Source organism: Alternaria arborescens (assembly GCF_004154835.1).
Source record: "Alternaria arborescens strain FERA 675 chromosome Unknown contig_21, whole genome shotgun sequence".
In the NCBI taxonomy this organism is placed as follows: domain Eukaryota; kingdom Fungi; phylum Ascomycota; class Dothideomycetes; order Pleosporales; family Pleosporaceae; genus Alternaria; species Alternaria arborescens.
Window position 1 is genome coordinate 421448 of NW_021167876.1, and position 18353 is coordinate 439800.

Genomic DNA, 18353 nt, shown 5'->3' on the forward strand with positions numbered 1-18353 from the left:
GCTCCAAATGCGTCTCTTCAGAAAACAGACGGCGAAGACGTTGCGAGTTCCAAGACAAGACGATGACCCCTAAGCTCGCTAAAGCTCAGGGAAGGCACAGATGGCCCCTGCATAAAGCGTGCCCCCTCATTCGCCTGCTCGGTACAACCAAGTTTTGATTGGTAGGTCCTACAGAAAGCGGAGACGGGGCAGGACGCCTAGCTCTAGGAAATGCAAGCTCTTTCTCTAATTTCAAGTGCTTTAGCATGCCGAGTTCGACACTTGGTGGGGTACTTAAATAGATAATGGAAGTAATGGAACATAGTTCCAGAACAGGATATCGTGTTCGTTCGTCTATGGACTAGTCTATCATAAGCATCGCATTACCATGATCTCATCACAGAAAAAAAGAAAAGTTGAACAAGAAACTTTCCCTCGCGCCAAACGTAGCCCTGTATACCACGCCGACCAAATGCTTTTCACTTGCCGTTACGCCTACGCAGATGCCTCGCTTAAGAAGCTTCCTCAACGCCGTCAGGCTTTTGCGCCTCAGCGTCTGTCATCTCCGCGTCCTTTGGCTCTTCCGCCGGCGGCGCCTCAGCCTGCTTCTTGGCCTCGGCCTCCCGCTTTGCGCGCTCGAGCTCGGCTTGCTTAGCTGCGTGCTCCTTCTGTTGCTTCTCCATGACTGCTTGTCGCTCGCTCTCGATCTTGTCGTTGTAGCGCTGGATGATGGGTCCTGCGATGGAGCGGATGTCCTCCTTCTTGGAAACGTACTGTGCCTTGGACGCGTCGTCGCCCTCATCGTACAACCACTCCTGTATAAATGTTAGCGCCATTCGAGAGCCATGTATTGAACTGTACTTACCTCAATGGTCTCGAGCTTGGTGTTGAGCCTTGCCTTCTCGTCGTCGCTGGCAAAGTCGGCGTAGACGTCGAGGATCTTGTCCTTGAGCTCGTAGATGAAGCTCTCAAGGTTGTTCTTCTCGTTCTCGGTGTCGGCAACGAGCTTGTCCTCCATGATCATAGAGTTCTCCTTCTCGGCTAAGGTCTGCTTGCTCTCCTCGTCAAGCGAAGCAGTGCCTGCTGATAGTGGCAGGTCACCCTTGCGCTGCTGCTTCTTAACCTTGCGCATCTTCGGTGGCTCCTTTGCAGCGTCCTTGTCAACGTCCATTGCCTGCGCATTATCTGTTAGCTCATCTGTTATGTGCGCAAAAGCAGGACGCCCAAGTACAGGATCAGCGCTAGGCTTTCGTCGTTTCGCGGCAGGCTCAGGCGGACTTCGCCGGCCGTTACTAAGATCATTAGGAAATTCGGAAGAACGTACATCACCCTCTTTCTTCTCTGCTGACGGAGACTCGGGAATTGGCTCCTCGACCTCGGTTTCCTCGACATAGTATCCAGACTCGACGTTGAGTACACCGTGCACATTGAGGCGTGCCTTGAGCTTGCAAATCATGAAGTCGCCCTTGGGGTCCTCCTTGACACCCTTGACGGAGAATCGGCCAATCCATGGGTTCATCTTGCCCGGCAGTTGCTCGGGCTTGGCGTACCTGGCCTCAAGGTCGAATGGGTGTTTCCGGTAGAAGGTGAGGATCTTGGTCGATGGCATGACATTACCCTTGTTGAAGACGGTCAGGTTGGTGTCTTCATCAGGAATGTCCTCTGACTTCTCCCAGGTGAACTCGACAGGGTAGTTGACCATGTCGTGGACGGAGAAGTCACGGACACGGAATACTGGCGAGAGGATGGCGCAGCAGAAAGCGCATCCACGAGCGACAGCCTCATCCTGGTTGAGTGTGAAGGAGAGGGGCTTGCCGAAGTAGTCTTGGATCTTGGACTTGAGAACGGGCACACGTGTGCAGCCGCCAACCATCTCGATGGCGTCGATGTCGGCGGTGGTGAGCTTGGCCTCAGCGAGAGCCTGCTCGATAGGGGCGGTAGCACGGTCAATGAGGGGCTTGATCAGCTCCTCGAGCTCCTCGCGCTTGAGCATACCGCGTACATCGACGTCGTTCATGATGGACTCGACGTTGATGGGCGCCTGGTTGTTTGCGGAAAGGACCTTCTTGAGCTTCTCGACACCAGCAGCCAAACGGAGGCGAGCCTTGCCGTTCTCCATGACGTCGATCTTGTACTTCTCCTTGAACTCCTTGGCGAAGTGCTCGACAAGGGCCTGGTCGATGTAGCGTCCACCGTAGTGGCGGTCCCAGGCGCTCGACTTGACAGCCAGCTCACCCTTCTTGAACTCGACGACGGTAGCGGTGTAGTTGCTGTGGCCGATGTTGACGAAGACAACTCTCCGTGGCTTCTCCTCGGGGCCTGGGAGGTCGAGCTTTGTGATTCCCCAGCCGAGAGCGACTGCGGTGTTGTCGTTGATGAGGCGGAGGCACTTGAGGCCAGCAATGTCGGAAGCGTCGAGGATGGCGCGGCGCTGGGCGTCGGTGTACCAGACGGGGCAGCTGAGGACGACGTCGTTGACGGGGAGTTTCAGTTCGGCAGATGCTGTGGCGCGCATCTTGGTGAGGAACATGGCTGTGATTTGAGTAGCAGTGAACTGCTCCTTCTTTCCCAGGTATTGCACCTCAGCGCCGACCTGGCCGCCCATGTCGATGAGCGGCGCGGATATGAAGTTTTGCTCGACCTGGACATCGGGATCTGAGAGGTTGCGGCCGGCGAGGCGGACGAAGGAGGAGACGGTGTTCTTGAGGTTGGAGATTTCCTGGTTCTTGGCCGTCTCGCCAACGTATCTGCTCTTGGGGCCGAAGCCTACTAGCGATCTGCGAAATTGTAAGTCGACTGTCGTTTTGTGTGGGTGGGTGTGCGAGTGTGCGCTGGGGGTATACTTACGGTGTCGCGCGGTTGGAAACCTCATTTGCAATCTACGCACAGTCAGTATCTTGGTAGACGATAACATGCGATTAGGCTAGTAGTACTTACCACATCGACACCTCGATTCCGCGCAACAGCAATGACGCTGTTGAGCGTTCCCAAGTCAACACCTACTACAGACATGTTTATCTCTGATGGTGGGGTATATGTGCGTGTGTATGGGGTAGTGTAGGGAGTGTGTGCGGTGAAAGTGGTTTTTTTGCAAGGTCGTGTAAAAGATAGGCAGGCACGGGTCGCAAATTTCAATAAGCCGCTGCTCTGATGACTTGCTGGCAATACGTCGAAGAAAAGAGAACCTTCTCGACAAGCCCTGTTTTAGCGGGGTCACTAAAGAAAGTGTTGCGGAAGGCACGGACCACGAAGCAAATCAACCAGCAACACGCTGCGTCATGGCCCCATACACGTCGCAGTCACCCCCCGACGCGTCTAGAGGGCGCCATCCCATTCGAGCGCCCATGCAAGCATACACAACCGCCTTGGAGAACTCGCACGCGTCAAACTCGTCGACCATGAGATAGCTGACATCATCATGGCCCATATTCCCCCGTACCCACTCTACAACAGGACGTACAACCTGTACCGCCTGTCCCCGCTCCACTGCCACGACACGCCCCTCCTACTAGAAGCCTCACTCCGAACCCATGCCAAGCGCCTAAAAGAACAGCTCAAAGGCGACAATGTGCGAGGCGTCCAGGTCGACTTTGCCGGCGCTGAGGATACCGCAAAGCTGGGGCCGCTGGACGAGTGCAGCTGGGAGATGATCGGAGACGAAGATGCCTGGATTGACCGACATCGCCAGTCGATAGATGTCGATGCCTCGCACTTGTCATCCCTCTCCCAGCTCTCTCCAGACCGCGCGCGAGGACTGCAAGTGAGCCTCGAGTACGAGAAGCAGACATACAATGCGCTCCTGTTGCGCGACCCAGGCGTCACCTCCTCGCCAAAGGGCTTTACATCGCTACCACTGTTGCTTGTGAAAATGCCGGGTCCAATACGTGACATCTTTCTGAACTATCTCCGAACGACCTTCGATGCCTACGTTGCGCCCTTGAAGCTGCCCTCGCCCATCATCACTTCGAGTCTCGAGACATACTTGAAGCACCTCTCAGCGCGCTACTCGACCCAGTCCATCCAAGACATTATAAGACAGCTGCACGTCCAGCTAGCCTTCCCCAATAGTACAACTATCCTCAAGCACGTAGAGATCACCATCGCAGGTGCCGACATATCCGGTTTCGTCGACCGTGGCAGGCTGCTCAAAGATACCCGCAACAAGCCCTTTACAGCTGCCTTGTCCGCCTATCTCAAACAACACCTCGCTCTCGACATATCGCACCCCAAAGTTCAGATATCGCGCATCGCCTGCAACAGTTTCCACCTCGGCACCGAACGACTGAAACTCGTCGCACCCGACCCCCTTGCAGACACATCCTTCTCCGACGAAGGCGGCATGTCACAAGATGCAAGTGCAAGTGAGCTTGCCGTTCAGGAGCTCTATACATCGTTGGTCCGAGAGGCTGCTGGTAGCGGTAAGTTCCTGCCCGAGGACATGTCTAAAGCTTCAAAGAAAGAGACACTGTCACCTACGGCAAGTGCTCAAGCGGGGCGGAGGAAGAGGGCTGTCAGCACCGCTGCTGTTGACAGCAATAACAAGAAGACCAAAGCAAGAGCCAAAGAGAGCGAACGAAAAGTCAACGGGAATGATGACATGATTGGTGTCTCATCACACCTCATGCCGGGCTGAAGTACGTCTCGATAAAAGTGTTTGCATATTCCTTAGGATACCCGTTGACAGAGTCCTCTGCAACAAACGACATCACATCTGATCGCATAACATTCATATTGCATGTCGAAAAGTGCTCCGCCGTCGTGTGCTATCTCTCTTATCACAATGTTGCCACGCCGCATCAGGTTATCTACATGAAGGCTTGGATCTTCAGGAAGTCGGTGCTATGATACTTCGTATTCCTGAGAAATGCTCGAAACACATTCTGACAAAGAGCAATACATAGGCCACCATGGTAGACGGGCAGTACATACTCGATTTAGAAGGATTCTCATCCTGCGATAATAGACTGCAAACCGTCAAACCCGTTATCGAGGATATAATGCAACTGAAAGGAGGGACAAAACATCAGACTCCCGTCTTTTCACCCTAATATCTCTCCTATTGACCACTCTTGAGTCGCCCGCACTCGGATCATCAATTACTGCTATGCACGACTCGCTACATCAACGTCTCCGCAAACAAGGCATCATCATCGGCCATGCGAAAAGATACGGTGTCACACACCAAATATGCGGCCTGTTTTCCATGAAGTGCTGAACACACGAAACACTGTCGTTACCTATACTCCTGCACAACACACTTAGCATGCGAAAACGTATGGCGAAGTGCGAATTCCATCAAAGAAAGTGGATCCCTTGTAGAAGACCGTGAAACTTTTGCCTTTTGAAAATCATTGGGGGTTACTAGAACGAAGACCAGAATGAAGATGGGTGTGAGGGCGGAAGAGAAGCCGGTAGTACAAGATCACGAATCGAGCAGTTATACGGAAGGTGAGAAGAGGCAAGAAGGAAGAGACAAGTTGATTTCCGTTCACATGATGGCAGAAGATGAATCAGTAGGCTTTTTTCGGGCTACCACTGAGGTTTCTGAATTCGATGCTCTACCCTAAGTTCAAGCAGCTTGTGAATCTCAAAAGCTTGGTTTTCCACGGTCCTAACTCACATGGTCAAGTCATGCTTTTCCCCTTTCACTAATCGATGTCATTTGCCCCTCTTTTTGTTATAGTTCGTGTGGTCCTTGCACACGCGACTATCACAAACACAGTTTCTTGCGACTATGAAATAACTATTTCTCTTCGCCGTTCTTCTTTCTATCGTCGACTTCACATACACAGTACCCATTCTCTGAAAACTCAAGTATATATTCTCCACTCCACTGGATATGTCCGTCTCCACTTCTACGATGATAGAGATACGTGACTACGTTACCAACATTCGTTATATCCGTCGTCCTTCATCTGAGCTAGGAGACTACGGCGCCCTCGTCTCCAACTGCTTCAATTACTTCAACCGGAACCAAGAAACACACACAGTACATTTCCACTTCCGGCGGGACTCGCGTTGTGAGAATGGGAAGTTGCTAAAGGAGGATGAATGGGTCAATGGATCGTATGAGGTACTATACGCACACTTTGTGAGGAGAGTCCAAGCTCGAGGTCAAAGCAGCCTCAGCTTTGGACATAGGGCTAGAAAGTCGACAACACCTCCAGACGTCTCATCTCCCGAGTCTCCATGGAAACAGCCGCAGTTACCAAATCTTGATGATGAAGGGTTTCCCATCGTAGGAAATCCACCAGCTCATCCAGTGTTGGAAGCTTTCACTCCTGCCCCTACTCCCGTACCACCAACACCACCACCACAACCAGCTCCTCTACAGCCTCCTCTGACCGTTCGTCGAGCAGCCATGCAACGCCGAAACACAAATTCGATAACCGTGTACTCTATCGGCCCACCAATTCCAACTTCACACTATAGCACCACGTATTTCTCTGCCCCATACATCTTCATCCCGTTACGTCCTGCCCCGCCTCGACCATTGTCACACGCTCAGCGTTACAGTGATCCCTCTCCAGGTTTCAGATCCCTACCAACTGCAGAGAGGACCATGCTACGTGAAGACCAACCAGAGCAAGAAGTATCAGAGCCAGGAGAGCGCGCATCCGATGAGAGTTCGCTGGAATCCTTCGACTTTGACAACTTTTTTAATATTTCTTCGGAAGTGAGCCAGTATTCACCACGAAGACAACAAGAGCAAGGAGGAAAGGAAGATCAGGAAGGGCTCGAAGAAGAGGGTCGTGGGTCTGTTGCGCGTTCGCAGGATTCTTTTGGACGGTTCGTGACCAAGAAGACAGAGAGTCCATTGTTTGTGACAGATGAAAGTGAAAGAGATTTTCAGGGGGATTTGGCTTGGGAGACTGACGATGAGGAGGTGGCGGCGAGTGCGGAACAAGGAGCTGGTGATAGTGATGAAGGTGAAGAAGATTGAAAGTGTTCGTATTGGCATTTAGGTGTTAGAAAAGTAGAGCTGGAGGACACAACAAAAGTCCCTGTTCGATTCCAGCATGATATGATACATCTTGAAAAAATCCAATTACTTCACTTGTTTATTCGGTGTCAACTTATCGAGCTGTCGCTCTCTATGGTAGTTCAAGCATTACACCAAAGACTTAGTGATAGTTCTGCATTCCTCGTCTCTCGCGACGCGTCTCAACTTCAATCTTTGTGCATAGTGTAAACGGTAGCAGACACAGTATACTGCATCTTGAAAATGATATTCAGCGCACGATACTCGCCATCAGAATCCTCTCGATAGCACTCCGCAAGACTAAGGACAAAGAAAGATACATTCAGGTCATAACGACGTTGATGAAACGTAACAGGGAATCATGAAGGAAGGAAGAAAATCAAACTAACACACCGATGCGAGTATTCCACTAGCTTCAGTGTTGACGACCAGAGATATTCGGCCAGCATTCACCACACATACTCTTGGAACAGAACAGGCGATGGAAACCACCACATACCATGCGATTGTCGACCCCGCCTCATGTGTAAACACTTTCCGTGAAGGAGTTCACCTGCAGTCCCCGTTCAGCCATATCAGCATTCTCAAGGAACTTCAACTGCATCCACACTAGATGCCCCTTCACGCGATCCAGTTCCGCTCTAATCTCCTTGACAGGCCTGACCATGTCGTACAAGTGCCCCTGCTTATGCTCCTTGTCGCCCGAAGGATTAGGGGTAAACTTATCATAGTCTTCGAACGTAAGGATACTGTCATCGGGATCGGCGTGGAACAAGGACCTGAACACCTCGGTATTGGTGGTTGCGCGCTCGGTCCACTCGTCCCATAGTTTGGATGACAAGGGATCGGAGACAAAGTCAGCTTCGGGGCCGGGCATGGGATCGTTTGGCGATTTCTCGCCAGGCGGTTGCGCGTTGGGGTCATCTGCGGCATTGAGGGACTGGGGTGGGAGTAGGCCGAGATGTTCGCGCCACAAGCTGCTGCGAAGTTGGTGGGCAAGGCGTGCAGCTTTGTAAGGCTTGCCATCCATCTCCGTATCGATCTCGTCCGTATCCTGCAAGACAATCGAGAGTTCTGAATCATGGAAGCCTAATTGGGAGCGGTCATTGATGTTGGAAGAACCGCAGATAACGGTCCTGTCATCAACGATGCAGATTTTGGCGTGGATGTAGAGCTCCTCTTGGAAGAAGTGCTCCTTTTCGTCTTCCTCTTCACCTTCCCAATCTTCTTCACTGGGCTTCTTTTCCGTAAGCATGGCGTCGTCGGCAATCGAATCAGGATCAATGACACCGCCCTGATCACCTTTGCCTACATCTTCAGACTCGCTCATATACGCCTTCCTCAACTCAGCCGCTTTACGACGTGCCTCCTCTCCTCCTTCCTCCGGTGGTGCTTCCAGCTCATCGATTTCAGCTGCTTCAAGCTCCATGTACGTCATGCCGGACTTCTTCTCACGCTCCTTGAGCGTGGGTGTGACGTTGATGCGGTCGTACGAACGGAGGTTGAAAAAGAAGATGTACTTTTCGGGATCGACACCGGCCGCTTTGACTCTTCCGAAGATGCTTTCATCTCCTCTACAGATGCTCTTGAATTGGTAATCCATGATGGCGCGTGTTCCGGCAGCAGCTTGATCTCGCAGGTCTCCTGCGAATCCTGGAATAGCCGGGATGACAATGATCAGTCTAAAGTTGCGCTGCTCCTTGGCTGCTGATACCACTGCATCAACCATCGCAGCTCCAATCTGGTTATGGACAGGGTTCGTATCATTTTTTCCCGTCGCCGTGATGAAGAATTGATTCTCAATGTAAACATAGTGTTTCGCGTTGCGGATGAGCTCGCAGTATGCGTTCTGGATACTCTGCTCATGAGGATCGATACCCATGCTCCAGTCTCCGCTACTTCGGATTAATTGTGCATGTACGGTACCGCGATTGTCGAGATTTTTGCTGTTCAGCTGAGTGATGGGATGGTGCACGTATTCACCCACAGGAAACTTGGGCCTCTGCACTCCGATCAGGTCTTCGTCAGCGCCTTCTCGACCTTCCATGGTAAGCCAGTCATATCTTTCGTCACGCTTGTATTTTTCTCGCTTCACAAAGTTCCATCGCAGGACGAAATGTTCAGCGATGTCGTACACCGCCGGACCAATAACGCCCATAGCCACGTCGTGCCATGGCATGCGACCGTACTCGAGCTTGTTCAGCTTGTTAGATTTCCAGTCCTCAACACTCTCAAAATCCATGATACGGTTATTGTTGTAATCCTGACCAGGGAAGATCTGATTTTGTACACCAGAGGGGTGCGCATCGGAAAGCGGATGTTGCTTCTCGTCCCATCGTCCGTAACACAAGTCCAGTCCACCAATAAAGGCCATAGCATAGTCGATGACAATAAACTTTTCGTGATGTGCCCAATAGAATGTCATATCTGAGGCGTTCTCGAAGACATTGTGATCGGGATGTCTCATTACCTTGATGTTTCCGTATCCAGGTTCGCCCTCTTCAAAGAGGCCCATCAGTGCTTTCTTGGTATGCTGGCTGTTGCACGTGAGGGCTGCAGAAACCTGTTCAATATAAGCTGATGAATATCTGCTGCTAATTGACGACCTTACCTCCTTGTACACAGAAATGTAGATCTTCACACCAGCCGCGGCACGTCGCTTGAGCACCTGATCCAACCGAAAATGCTGGTTGTAGTAAGGCGGTCGCTTCAGGAAGAGCTCAGGGCTGAGCCACCAGTCTGCGATGTAAATGGTCTCTTTGGCCTGCTCCAATGCCTCGGCAACTGCCCAGAAGTAGTCTCTGCCATCTACATACCACTTCACCAAGTTACCATCTCGCTCCGGTGCAAAACTCTGGAACCGGTGGTTCTCTGCAATCTTACTCCTCTTCGCATCTGTTTGCTTCTCATGCTCTTCGTCATGGCGATGGTTGGCGTTGAAGAGGTTGGTAAATTTGCCAATCTTATGCTTCACATGCACAGCCTTGATATGCGCACCTCGCAGCTTGGTGTGCTCAAGTTTCTGCTCGAGCTCCTCTATCTTTTCAGAGGCGCGATGGTTGAAGGGGTGAAAGAGCTTCTTAAGGCCCTTCTCTTGAGAGGGCATCTTGACGGCCGTGCGCAGCGATCAGCAATCGCGCGGGGTAACAATGGTGATGATGAGGCTGGAGAGATGGAGAGGCTGAGGAGTGAGGCGTAGGCGACGTAGAGGCGATCAGTCGCGTGCACAGGTCTTGTACTGACCCGCAGGAATGGAATAACCTGTATTCACTGTGGAGTACTTGGCAGGTAAATAGGCATGGTGCGATCTCAGCCGGAGAGACCGATTGGTGACGTCACCTAAGGCTAGCCATGTTCAGGAATAGCATTCATGCACCTCCCTCAAGCGTCCATCGCGTCTGAGGTTACAATCCGCGATTCGCGACGTTGCGGAATCATTGCGACATCCGAAATGAGACGTATGACGGGTTGTTCTAAGAAGCTCATCTCAGCAAAAGCAAACAGCATGATCAGATCCATGAGTTGTTTCCTAGATAATGAGAATACCCCTACCCCGCGTATTCGGCCCTCCCGGTTGATTCCTTCCACCAGCCACCACTTCCGAGACTAAGCGCATGCACGCTGCATTATCGGCGAGAAGGCCTAAAATGCGGCGCATCATCCGAGAGAAAAGTCTGTGAGACTACAAGCTTTGACAAAATGTCATTAGAAGTTGCTTGCGTGGCCCGATAGACGTGGTCGTGTGCTAGGTGTGGAGCGACTGTGAGCGCAGTTTCTTTTTATCAAGCATCATGGTATCGTGGTCAATATGATTACGCATATGAACAACAACCATATTTGACAATAACATAGGATTGGATATGGGGACTACCGATACGACGATTGTTTCATAGCCAGAATAAGAACACATTAGACGTTGCCCACGAGCTATGACCCAAGTATTACCAAAGTATTAAATATTGACAACGCAGACTTATGACTGTAGTCGTACTCGTGGACAGGTGGCTCTCTGATACCCTCCAGTAAATCAGACCCTATAACAACGCTTGTTCAACGTTGCTTCCGAAACAGTCTTAATCGTAAGTACGTAGAGCGTGGATCATGGGAACGCCACCCCATGAACCATCACTATAACGCGCCTCTCCAAGCGAACGAAAGCAAGACCCAAATAAAAGAACACAGGCTCGTAACACGAAGCAATTGGATAAGCTTCGGCGCTGTATGACGTACCTGGGATAAACCAAAGGTAGGTCAAGATACTGCCGAAAGTCCTTGCAGAACATCGGTCAATCAGGCAACGACAACGACCGGCCATCCGTCCTCCCAGTCGAGGTAGTTGTAACCAAAGAAGAACTGATCGGCCTCGTAGCCAACACTTTGGCGAACTGCGTCAACGTCAGCTCAGGTTTCGTGTATCACGTTCACTCTTCCGCATACCATAATGATAATACATCACCGTCCTCCCATTGTCAGGGTGCGCCATAACACCCTGACCACCAGGCGCATAGATATCGCCATGACTGGCGAGGATCGTAGTACCGCCATTCTCTTCGAGACAACTCTTGCCCTCTCGGTCGTAGAAGGGTCCGGTTGGGACTTCCGAGCGGCAGACGACAACGTGATACACTTGACCTTCCGGTGCAAGGCCGTCCTTGTCTGATGGCTTGTTGCAGCACTGACCAACACTGTAGAACATGTAGTAAAAGTCCTTCTCTTTGTGCATGATAGCACCTTCAGAGACTCCGGCACCGATGGTACCATTGCGCACCAAGTTATTGATACGATTGTTGTCCGCGGCCCACCTACCAAAAGCTATAAGGTCATCGTGGGGAAATAGCTCAACTTGGAAGATGTCGTCCCAGAAAGATCCAAAGGTAAAGTAAATTGGGTCATTGGGCGTCTCTTGGTACACGAAGGGGTCGATCAAGTTATACTTGTGAGATAGGGGGAGACCGATATCACCGTGGTCTTGCCAGCTACCTGGCTCAAGGGAAAGCGATGTCGCCACACCGATAGAGGAGTTCTGGAGACCGATACGCGATACAGAGTAGTGGCAGTAGTAAGTGTCTCCTCGCTTCGTCACTGAAGGTGCCTGTTCGCGTCGATCAGAAAGGTGCTCAACACGTCAATGCAAGGTATCGTGGAGGAGCGAACGTACCCAGATATCCTGTTCTGGATGGACCATTATACTCGTACCGTTATGTAATAAAGCGCCTTCATAGCGCCAAGGGCCTTCCAGTGAAGATGCAGTCGCAACAGCGATGTTTCCACTGGTCGAAAAACGCCAGTATTTACCGTCTTCGTACAAGATGCTGGGATCATGGATCCATGTGCAGTTGCCACGACATGGTTCTGGATCTGGGTACAAACCATCAACTGTCGGACTGCCAGCTTGTGGGTCTGGATTTGGCTGTGGTCCTGGTCCTGCGTGAGGGAGTGGTCGTGGCGCTGGAATCGCGTTTGCAGCAGCTTCGTGAGCCAGGAGTGGTAGAAAGGTAGCGCTGGTGATGAGTATCGCAGTAAGTAATGCGGTGGTGAACCTCACTGGGCCCGAGTCCCGGATGGTGGTTCCAATGCTCCTCATAGTCAAATATTGATAATCAGTGAGGAAAACAAAGGAAGATGAATGTTTATGGAAGGCATACGATCGATCGCAGATTTTATACAAATGGAGCGTGAAAGGCGTCAGGGGTTATGAATTGTCACTAGAAGCCGACAACAGCGTTCGTTTGCAACCACGTTAAACAGCTGACGCCAAAGCCTATGGCACGGCGCTCAGAACACATAAATACGGTAGGTGTGTTGTAAGAACCGCACTTCTCGTGACTAAAGAAGTAGTAAGATTTGTATAATGTACGCAGGGATTGGCCACGAACACTCTTGTGCGAACCCCCACCTCCGCCTTTCATTCAGGGGAGCGCTCAGGTCTTCGTCATGCGACGTACTTCCAGAGCTAGGAGAGAGTCAGACGCTCCATGCAAGCCCCAGATTTCGGCCTCGTATGTGCGGCGGTGAGAAGAGCAGTGGCAAGTAGAGGCTAGGCAGGCAACAGTGCTCTGTCCGAGCAAGAGCTCATGAAGATAGTCGTATGACATCGTCGAGCTTGCATCTGTTCAAACGCCGCAGATTTGTTACCTGTAGGTACGTGATATTCATAGGATCGTGAACATATTCGGATGCGTGAAGTGCCGATGCTAAAGCGATTTTGCAATACCGTTGGTGGATGTACCGCTCGAGTAGTACCAGTGATGTCAGCGATTGCTTTTCGTCTGAGCATTCTGCATCGGGTGCATGATCTTCGAACTATTTTCGAGTTGTTGCGCTCTATGGTATCGAAGCTCGAGTGGAACGTTACGCGACCAGATCCGTTGCCCGCTATTACAGCCAAACGTACGCCAAATATTTCATTTACTCCGCGATGCTGGTAGTGCCACATGTGGGTTCCAAGTTTTCGACTATGACACCGCTGATCTTCATTAGTATGCTGTGTAGTCGCATTGACAAGTATCGGACTTGAGTCAAACCCTCTGATCGGGCGCAACGTGGCAACCGCCACAACATTGGGGCTGTGTGACGGTACGCCATCTTGAAGCTACTGTCTTCCACTCTAGATTCAATAGTCGAAACACAAAGCCATGCTCCTCAAGAGCAAGGTGCTGCATGTATCAGTGCGTCGGAAACAATGATGTCGATGATGAAGTTGAAGGCCACCGCAGAGATTTGCGAACGCGGTGAAGTTGACTGTGACAAATCTCATTATATGGCGAAGGTCGTGCAAAGGCTCCGCACGAGAACCACACGTTTTTCTACCTGCTTCTTTCGGAGTTTCTCTCCCATCTTGCCTGTTGCTTGCCAAAAACTAATTGGGCGTCTTGTAACCTTCGACGTCGGTGCTGTTACTCCATTTGTCGAACTTCTTGACGCTTTCATTGTACGTATCCAGCTTCTTGTTGATGAGACTGTACGCGTCGGTGCCGACTACGCACCGCATAGGCGGATCATCCATGACTGCTAGATCGTAGAAGACCTTGGCAGCCTTGGCGGGATCTTTAAAAAAGCTTGTCAGTTTCCGTTCGATTTATAGAGGATTCACGACAACGAACCTCCTGCTTGGGAGCCATGGCGCCCTTGAGCCTGCTTCTTTGGGTCGACGTCCGCGTATGCCGGGTTCGAAATCTCTCCAAAATCCATACTACGACCTGACCAGTCGGTTCGGAAACCACCGGGTTCGATGCAAGTGAACTTTATTCCCCACTCAGGCTTCACTTCTTTGGAAATGGCCTCCGTAAATCCTTCGACTGCCCATTTGCTGGCACAGTAGATGGAGAAATTAGGCACGCCTAGTACGCATCAGCTGCGATTCCAAACATTGAAGGCATCGGGCTTACCAATCTGACCACCAATAGATGTTACTTGCTGGATGACACCTCCGGTCTTCCTGTCGCGCATAGTCTCCATAGCCTTCCTTGTGACATCGATGAGACCGAAAAAGTTGATCTCCATCTGCTGTCTGATTTGCTTTTCCGATAACGTTTCAAAAGGCCCATTGAGACCATATCCGGCATTGTTGCAAACAACGTCGATTTTTCCGAATTTCTTAATAGCTGCGTCGAAGGCATTATCGATGGATTCTCTCTTTGTTACATCGAGGTCCACGAGCAGACTGTTGGAGTCGTTGGCACCATCGAAGGATAGTTTGGAAGAGTTGCGTGCAGTTGCGACAACATAGTCACCCTTTTGCAAAACGACCTTGACGAACTCCTCGCCAAAGCCAGTAGAGCATCCAGTTATGAGGAAGACACGGGGAGCCATAGTGGTGCAACTGGGATAAATTGTTGAGAATATGATCGAGAATGAGGTGCAAATGCTGCGTTGTGCTTCTCGCAACCGCTCAAGCCGCTCCTCATATACTACGGGGATTAACGACGTCAAGTGCGGCCATTGTCATTACGTCAGGATCCGTTAAGGGAGCTCACGGTGTTAGCGGAGTTGGTCCGGCAGCGACTACGGAATGGCGAGTCAATCTAGACCTACGATATACCGTGTTGGTAACGTCTGCAGACCGGCGATGGTAGCTTGTTCGGCAGCATGTTTAGGTGACGTCGACCGACATTGAGATGGACATGTCCGGCTAAGATCGTTGGGCAACCGCTCCACATGGTGTAGGTGCGATGCTTCGAGATAGCAGTGCAGGGCGATTAACATTACATATGAATCTTGACCAGTGTTGATGAGAGTCTATGGAGATGAGGGTGTGAAGCTGTAGCCAGTTGGCGTGTTTCCTCGTATTGCGAGGGGTTCGCGAGGCTGTTTGTAGTAGATAGCGAGATGCGCTCATCTCGGACAGATATGTAGTAGATGAAGCCGAGTACCTAAAGCCGAGTACAAACAGAACAAGAGGAGCAAAAAGTACTTGAGCTTTGCCGATTGGTGATGGTCGACTGCTGTCAGGCCGGAAGAGGATGGTTAATGGGCAAGGAACGCGTGACGGAAACAGACTAGCGCCGACGCGAATTGATGTCGCGAAACTGGTGCCCCTCGAAGCGTTTACCACGGCAACAGCACAAACAATACACCCGTTCAGATAGCCGCTGCAATTACCCCCGCTTACGCTGTATTGATTCAGCCTTTTGCAGCGATTGGCATTTTACTAGTCCAAGAGTCACATAATACACCATGGCCGAGGTAATCAGGGACGAGGAGGTGCGCAGGCGCGTGCGACTTGCGCAAGAGTTTCTCGACCCAGACGATGTCTCGAGGCGAAGGTATGGAGCACATGTTCGCTTGGGCAGGCGCCGACTGACGGCTCCAGCTACCGACCCGACATTCTGGTGATGCTCAATCGGGGCCTCCGAAGACTCACGGTAGGTGCAGCACGCCAGAACACGATGCGCATGCTCACTGTGTCCAGGTCAGCATAGACGAGATCCGCTCACATAACCGCGAACTGGCCGATGGTCTGCTCAACTCGCCCTTCGAATTCACAGAAGCCTTCGACCGCGCCCTCAAAGATGTCGTACGCACCTTCACCGACCGCCCAAAGTCCGAGACTAGCGACGACGTGGTCTACTATTGCGCATACATTGGCAGCTTCGGCGAGTACTCATGTAACCCACGTACATTGGGCTCAAACCAGCTGAACCACATGGTGTCGCTCGAGGGCATCGTCACAAAAACCTCCCTCGTGCGGCCCAAGGTGGTCAAGAGCGTCCACTACAACGAGAACAAGCAGAAGTTCCACTCGCGCGAGTACAGAGATCAGACCATGACTACCGGTGCGGCGAGTACAAGCGTCTATCCGACAGACGATGGCGAGGGAAATCCACTTGTCACCGAGTACGGCTACTGCATCTATCGCGACCATCAGACCATCTCCATCCAGGAGATGCCCGAGCGTGCGCCTGCTGGACAGTTACCGCGTTCAGTTGATGTCATCTTGGACGACGATCTCGTCGATCGCGTCAAACCCGGCGACCGCATACAGCTTGTCGGAATCTATCGCTCACTCGGTAACCGTAACGCTGGTGCTGGCAGCTCGACTTTCCGCACGCTGATCCTGGCAAACAATGTTATCCTTCTCTCTTCCAAGTCCGGTGGCGGCATCGCCCAGGTTTCCATTACCGACACCGATATCCGCAACATCAACAAGATTTCGAAAAACAGGCGCGTATTCGAGCTGCTATCGCAGTCGCTCGCCCCCTCCATCTACGGACACGACTACATCAAGAAGGCAATTCTTTTGCTTCTTCTGGGAGGACAAGAAAAGAACCTTGAAAACGGCACCCATCTGAGAGGAGACATCAACATTCTCATGGTTGGTGACCCCTCGACTGCTAAATCGCAACTTCTGCGATTCGTGCTGAATACCGCCCCGCTCGCCATCGCCACCACTGGTCGTGGCTCGTCCGGCGTTGGTCTCACAGCTGCCGTCACATCGGACAAGGAGACAGGCGAGCGTCGTCTTGAGGCTGGTGCCATGGTTCTTGCTGACCGTGGTGTTGTCTGTATTGATGAGTTTGACAAGATGTCCGATGTTGACCGTGTAGCTATTCACGAAGTCATGGAGCAACAGACCGTGACCATTGCCAAAGCCGGTATCCACACCTCGCTCAACGCTCGATGCAGCGTCGTCGCAGCTGCCAACCCCATTTTCGGTCAATACGACATTCACAAAGACCCTCATCGCAACATTGCTCTTCCAGATTCTCTTTTATCGCGTTTCGATCTGCTTTTCGTCGTTACCGACGACATCGAAGACGCACGCGACAGGCAGGTTTCTGAGCACGTCCTCCGCATGCATCGATACCGTCAGCCTGGCACCGAGGAGGGTGCACCAGTCCGAGAGGAGGGAGCTCAGCTCTTGGGTGTCGGTCTCGACACTGATGCTGATGCCAATCGTCCAACTGAAGTTTACGAGAAGTTCAATCCCATGCTGCATTCCGGTGTCACAATCACAGTTGGACGTGGGGCGAACCGAAGGACCGAGGTCCTCAGCATACCTTTTATCAAAAAGTACATCCAATATGCTAAACGCGAGAAACCAATCCTTACCAAGGGTGCAGCCGATCACATCGTAGCAACCTACTCTGCACTACGGAACGACGAGCTAGATGCTGGTACCCGCCGCACTTCACCTATCACAGCGCGTACTCTCGAAACACTCATTCGTCTTTCCACTGCACACGCAAAAGCTCGTCTGTCGAAGCGAGTAGAGCAGAAGGATGCAGAGGTCGCTGAACAAATTCTCCGTTTCGCGCTGTTCAAGGAAGTTGTCGAGGACGACCGCCGCAAGCGAAGACGAACAGTCCGTGACCCAGATGCCATGTCCACAGACGGAGAGTCATCCGGTGATGATGACGAAGACGGTGACGAGCAAGAGACCACACAGTCTCGCCGCACCGGTGGGCCATCTACTCGTAACACCCGTACGGGCACTACACGCACCCCCGCAGCCGAAGAGGACGGTGGAGAAGACGACGACGACAACGAAGACCTTTACAACGTTACGCCGAAGACTCAGCGCACAACCAATCGTACACAGTCGTCCCGCGCTGGCGCATCATCACAAGTCAGCGCCGCATCTTCACACCCCGAGTCCCAGCTACCAGCCACACAAACCGAATCACAAGAATCCCAGGACATCACGCCGGCACGTCTGCAAGTGTTCCAAACAGCGCTTGGTCAACTTATCGATGGGCCACTGTTTGCGAACGATGCTGCAGATGTGGAACCTCTGGTTGCTGCTGTAAATGCTAGACTTGGTGGTGGTAACGGGCGCGAAGCATTTGAGGAAGCTGAGGCAGAGAAGGCACTTGAAGCGCTCAGCGAGAGGAACAAGATCATGTACTCTGGAGGTATCGTATACAAGATCTAGAGAGCTAGACATAGGTAT

General features: G+C 51.7%; 7 protein-coding genes across 7 annotated transcripts; 3 read left to right on the top strand and 4 right to left on the bottom strand.

The window, feature by feature from the left end:
- Positions 1-491: 491 nt before the first annotated feature.
- On the bottom strand, positions 492-2991 carry AA0111_g8514 (Heat shock protein; the record flags this gene model as incomplete). Its single annotated transcript, XM_028654970.1, has 5 exons — positions 492-794; positions 845-1153; positions 1304-2756; positions 2827-2858; positions 2917-2991. The coding sequence occupies 5 exons, from the start codon at positions 2989-2991 to the stop codon at positions 492-494; spliced, it is 2172 nt and encodes a 723-aa protein (XP_028503909.1).
- A 406-nt stretch (positions 2992-3397) lies between these two features.
- On the top strand, positions 3398-4612 carry AA0111_g8515 (hypothetical protein; the record flags this gene model as incomplete). The annotated part of the gene is made up of 1 exon (XM_028654971.1): positions 3398-4612. The coding sequence occupies one exon, from the start codon at positions 3398-3400 to the stop codon at positions 4610-4612; it is 1215 nt and encodes a 404-aa protein (XP_028503910.1).
- A 1227-nt stretch (positions 4613-5839) lies between these two features.
- On the top strand, positions 5840-6922 carry AA0111_g8516 (hypothetical protein; the record flags this gene model as incomplete). The annotated part of the gene is made up of 1 exon (XM_028654972.1): positions 5840-6922. One exon carries the CDS (start codon positions 5840-5842, stop codon positions 6920-6922), a length of 1083 nt encoding a protein of 360 aa, XP_028503911.1.
- A 559-nt stretch (positions 6923-7481) lies between these two features.
- AA0111_g8517 (hypothetical protein) lies at positions 7482-10067 on the bottom strand (the record flags this gene model as incomplete). The annotated part of the gene is made up of 2 exons (XM_028654973.1): positions 7482-9524; positions 9573-10067. 2 exons carry the CDS (start codon positions 10065-10067, stop codon positions 7482-7484), a joined length of 2538 nt encoding a protein of 845 aa, XP_028503912.1.
- Positions 10068-11251: 1184 nt separating this feature from the next.
- Positions 11252-12545, bottom strand: AA0111_g8518 (hypothetical protein; the record flags this gene model as incomplete). The annotated part of the gene is made up of 3 exons (XM_028654974.1): positions 11252-11346; positions 11399-12053; positions 12120-12545. 3 exons carry the CDS (start codon positions 12543-12545, stop codon positions 11252-11254), a joined length of 1176 nt encoding a protein of 391 aa, XP_028503951.1.
- A 1275-nt stretch (positions 12546-13820) lies between these two features.
- On the bottom strand, positions 13821-14773 carry AA0111_g8519 (hypothetical protein; the record flags this gene model as incomplete). Its single annotated transcript, XM_028654975.1, has 3 exons — positions 13821-14008; positions 14065-14301; positions 14350-14773. The coding sequence occupies 3 exons, from the start codon at positions 14771-14773 to the stop codon at positions 13821-13823; spliced, it is 849 nt and encodes a 282-aa protein (XP_028503952.1).
- An 864-nt stretch (positions 14774-15637) lies between these two features.
- Positions 15638-18335, top strand: AA0111_g8520 (DNA replication licensing factor; the record flags this gene model as incomplete). Its single annotated transcript, XM_028654977.1, has 3 exons — positions 15638-15726; positions 15774-15825; positions 15873-18335. 3 exons carry the CDS (start codon positions 15638-15640, stop codon positions 18333-18335), a joined length of 2604 nt encoding a protein of 867 aa, XP_028504052.1.
- Between the last annotated feature and the right edge of the window lie 18 nt (positions 18336-18353).